Genomic DNA, 5000 nt, shown 5'->3' on the forward strand with positions numbered 1-5000 from the left:
AACCACATCTAAAGAGTTAGACCCAATAGCAGGCTTAAGTGTGCTCAATTTCTAGCTCGATCCCTTCTCATAACTAGCCAAACTAACTCTAGTTGACTTGCGTTTCAAGTGTCTATGGACCTAGATTCACGGGCTATACAGAAAGTTTATCCTGCTCCTTCGATGCTTAGTTAGAAACCTTAACTTACCCCTAAGTGATCGATTGAGAAGGGTATTGATGAGGAGGTTGGGTTTTAGACTCACAAGCAGAAGTTCAGTGATCAACTTTGTCACATCTAAGATATATTTAGGAGATTCTCAAAAGCAATATATTATCAAAATTAGATCTTCCCAACAATTATCCTAATATCTTGGGATACTAGTAAGGAGAGGTTAAGTATAACATAGACTCGAGCAAACTTGCCCTTGGATCATGAAAGAGTTGATCAATTTTGAAAAGTTTACTAATCTATAAAGCAATTTGTGCAAGGAAATTAGGATAAAATAGTTCCTCTGGAAGCCCCCAAGTTGGAGCCAAGTGGGGATTATATCAATCCTCTCAATAAGAGAGACTGAAAGTTAGATCTCTAAGGCAGTTGGGTTATTGGTTGATTTTGGACAAACCTAGAACAAAGACTTGACTTATCGCCTTTACTAGATGGCATTGAAAATAGAAGAAGCCTTTGGCCAAATCTACTATTTGATAACCCGTTAGATGGCTATAAAGTTTTGGCAGGAATAATTTGACAAAATCGATCTTATCTAGAAATTTACTGTAGAGACTGATTTGCCAATCTTCATCAGCAAATACCACCTCCTTAGAGTCCAGTCATCTCATTCGATGGAGCTTTCCTCGAGCAACGAGTCTGACTGCCATTAGAAGTTTTCTTAAACAAATTGGTCCAAGAAGTGAAAATCTTATTTTGGAAGTGATGGAGAGTAATAGGTTGCTCTGTTCCAGTGAGGAGACATTGTCATGAAGGGGGGTTCATCACAGAGGAGGGAGTAGCAGATCGGGAAGAGAATGAAAAGGAAACGGAGCTTTCGAGGGGAGCGGGAAAACGAAAGAGATCGTCAAAGTTTCTCCCTTTAGAAAACTAAGAGACAGACGCGGTCCAGTGTTTCTACTACTTTGATCCTTTGTAATTTTTATCACAGGAAGATTAGTTCTTTCCCAAGCACTGTCTCTCATTCAAACTTTAATTACTTGCTAAGATCAGACTCAACTTCTAAGGAGAGAACATTGAGCAAAATCTCTTAACTATATAAAAATATGAGGCGCCATCAACGTTTGGTTAAAAAGAGAACATATATTGATTAAATGATGACTTTTAATCCAAGTTCTCAATTAATTTCCTATTAAACTTGTCACATCAACGAGCAATTATTGAACCTATACAACAATGAGAAATGAACTTATACAATTAATATGCCCAACATCTTAATCAACAGTATATAGTAATATGAGAAATCAGCATTTATTTAACGTATACAATGATGCTAACTCTTTGTTTGGAGTGAACTTACGACTTTTGCTAATGAAGTACCTAATTGTGCAAATTTCTGCAACGGCTTTGTGTAAAACAGGAGGTAACAACTACAAACTTGGTACAGAAGGCAAGACTCTCGGTGGTGTTTGAAAATGATGTGTGTCAATCAACTACAAAATTACACAGCTAGGGCAGTTCGTTACTGTTGAACATCCAATGACTGTAAAGAAATGTTAACAGCAACAGCTTATGTACAACAGTTAAATAAATAGACTGGCAGATGGAGTAATTAATTTTGTATTCCAGATTATTACTACTACTATTACTATTACTACTACCAAGGATTCAAATCCCCAACTGGACCTGCAGTCCAGTTCAAAATCTTTTCCCCCGGCTTCAGGTAAATGCTCCCATCATGTGGAAGCTTACGAGCAAGACCATTCAGTATTTGATGGAAGGCATCCCCAGGTTGTGCAGGCTCTGAAAATGTCACAGCCTGCTTCATTAAAGGATTTGCGAGCAAGTTTTGTTTCCTTAGTATAACCTCCATGGGCATCGAAGTAAGGATCCTGTCCAATTTAGGGATATCATTCTCAGCTACAAAAACAGCAATGTCCTCCCATGGAATTGCATCTGCAAAAGGAAGCACAATATCATCTGCTATGATTACGGGAATGCAGCCAAAGATCACTGCTTCCACTAATCTGGGGCTCCAAGGTGCCCAACCCAAGGGGCACAAACAGAAAACTGCCCGTTGCATGTCTTCATAATAAGTTGTTGGATGGTAAGTGGAAATGTCAAAGAGAGGATTGTTCTTGAAGTTTAACCATAATGATGCTCTAGCACCTCTGTTGAACATAACAAAAAAAGAAGAGACAAGGTTGAGTACTTAATTTACATTTTTACATATACTAGGTTTTCCTGTAAGAGATCAGTAGCAAAAAATACCTTGCATAGTGACATCCCTCTGGATCGTTGATGCCATCATGAAGCAATCCACGGAAGTAAACAAAGATAGTTCGAGGAATATATGGTGGAAGCAAATGAGCTTGCATTCTCTGTGGAGAGGCATATGGAGTAATAACAATGGAACCCTCCTTTAAGCAAACATGGTTCTTCTGTCCAAATGTCTGAATTAATGTAGCACGCTGAAGCAAGGGCATAATTCCGTGCTTGATAGCTATCTCTTCCTATAAACATTAAAATATACTACATTAGAAATAAGATAATGATCAAATGTAGAGGACTATATACGATCAAATGATTGTGACAAATATACGAAAACTTGGCAAAGTCGCATTGCTAATATAACTAAGATAGGTTTCGATCATATATGATAAACTAAAAAAAAGGGAAATGAGCAACACCACAGCCAATCCATCCTGATCAAACACTTACTTTAATTATGTTAAGCAACATGAAATAAGAGTCCTGGTGTCAAAATACCTGGTAATGGAAGCATGCCCCAAAATCATGTGGGACAACAAAGAAATGATCCGCTCCTTCTGTTCTATTCCAGTAAGGCCAGTTTAAGGCAATTTGTTGGATTGCACTCCTCACCATTTGTGGAGATCTAAAGGGCAAAGGCAGACCACTTTTAGTCAAGTCACACGTTGAGTATACTGGGACATAAAACCAATCAGCTTTCTCAGGATCAAGTGTCCGAACAGGACTTGACAACAAGAAACGATGCATGAAAATCTCTGCAGCAAACATGTGAGTGAGGCATCTAGGATCCTTTTCTACAAGGTCCTCATTGTATTTGCTAGGCAATTCATAAACAAACACCTTCAAACTTCCAACAGGGCCATCCTCTAACACATCACCAGTATTCCCTGCATTTCATTGATGGACACAATGAGAACTATTCAGATACTAATAGAAGTCAATCCATGCACATAAACTCAGTTGAGTATGTAGGGGGTATATAAAGAAAGAAGACAAACAAAAGAAATACTAAGTTATGGATCAAAATAACAGCAACCAAAAATTCAGCAAGTTTGATATGTTAAATATCATTAAATAAATATGTAAAGCTAATGGATTGAAAAGGCAGAATGCATTAAAGGGAGATATCAACTTCTTATGGCTTATAATCATAATGATCAAGCAAAACTACATAGAAGTTCCTAGGATTTTGTTTCGAATGAAAAAATTCAATTTATATTAGACTTTGTTCATTTAGTATCATTTTATCATTATATACATGCAGTCCAATAAACAATAATTTAAAAATAACAAATTATATTCAAGCACAATTTAAATAACATGATCATGCCTAAAATAGCATATGCAGAAAAGATTACATGAGTTCGATTTTATTTTCCAACTATGGTGATGAAATTAAGACACCGACAAAGTACTTAACCAACTCAATGTTATCAGGAATCACAAGACAAACTATTCCCAGGAAGATCTGTTTATGAATGCTATAACATAAAAATGGAGCAGGATTAAAACTGAGGCAAAATCTGTTGAATTTTTCTACCACAAGTAAATCATAGGTAAGTGAGAACAGTAAGTGAGAGGCTCAATTCACATTCAAATGAAGAATAAGTGAGAATATCAAGCAAGTTTATTAGGATGGAAGATAAATTCTTCACACTATTCCTAGATAAGTAAATCATAGGAGACACTTAAGGCAACAAAGACGACTAGAATCTTTATTTTTAGAACTTGGAATCCTTCATCAAGTCCACCAGTGCTTCTCAAAATTGCTCCTCTAACTAAAATCTAGTGTGCTGACCAGAACTGATTTTAAAAACCCAAAAAGCCACTAGAACATCAGAAGCATGCATAACAAAAGACCCTAAATAGACCAGGAATATGTTAGTCTCATTGCTTTGCAATCATCCTATTTATCATTCATGCAGTGCCATGATCCAAACTTCAGCAAGATTAGACTGTCACTGTTGCACTTTTTCTTTGGTAGCATTGGATACCTCACATTCCGTTAACCATACTAAAGGACGGTGACTTCTTTTCAATAGGGCTCATTGGTAGTAATGGCTATTTTTTGTCTAGACTTTCAATTAAAGAGAAATCTGGGAGATCAGTTGAGTCTTGTTTCAAGAAAGGATTAACCAGAAGGTGCTCATTGGAACTAAAGCAGATCAAAGGCCACTTATTGTGCATGATATCAGATCCATGATCATATGAGCTTAAGAAACGTTAATTTCGTGACAAGGAAAAAGAAAGGAATCATATCAGCATACAATGATCAAGAGTTTGTCTTTCATTACAATTATATGACCTTTACTATTTTGCAGTGAAGCACCTGTTTTACAGTTTACCTGGCTTAGTTGTATCTAAAATAATTCTCCGAAAGGAATGTTTTATCTAAATATTCACCAATACATACATCAAATTTCTTCCAATATCCTTCAAAGTGTAAAAGTCAACAAATATCGACTTACATTAAGAAAGCTGCAATGGCTAATTAGCTCAATTTAACCCCAACACAACAATTAATATTTTTACCCCGTGTCGCACGTCTCTTGAACCAATAACATATAAATCGTAAAACTGGCA

The 5000-nt window shown here is 36.4% G+C and overlaps 1 protein-coding gene across 1 annotated transcript in view; it reads right to left on the bottom strand.

Moving 5' to 3' along the window:
* Positions 1 to 1592: 1592 nt before the first annotated feature.
* Positions 1593 to 5000, bottom strand: part of LOC103999975 (probable beta-1,4-xylosyltransferase IRX10) — a 3944-nt gene continuing 536 nt past the window's right edge. Inside the window, exons 2-4 of the mRNA XM_009421893.3 lie at positions 2916 to 3304; positions 2418 to 2659; positions 1593 to 2317 (exon numbers count right to left, since the gene is read on the bottom strand). Of these exons, the coding sequence (XP_009420168.1) occupies positions 1804 to 2317; positions 2418 to 2659; positions 2916 to 3304 (1145 nt within the window). The 3' untranslated portion in view covers positions 1593 to 1803. The remainder of the gene's footprint in view (positions 2318 to 2417; positions 2660 to 2915; positions 3305 to 5000) is intronic.

This window comes from Musa acuminata, chromosome BXJ1-1 (assembly GCF_036884655.1).
Source record: "Musa acuminata AAA Group cultivar baxijiao chromosome BXJ1-1, Cavendish_Baxijiao_AAA, whole genome shotgun sequence".
NCBI lineage: Eukaryota > Viridiplantae > Streptophyta > Magnoliopsida > Zingiberales > Musaceae > Musa > Musa acuminata.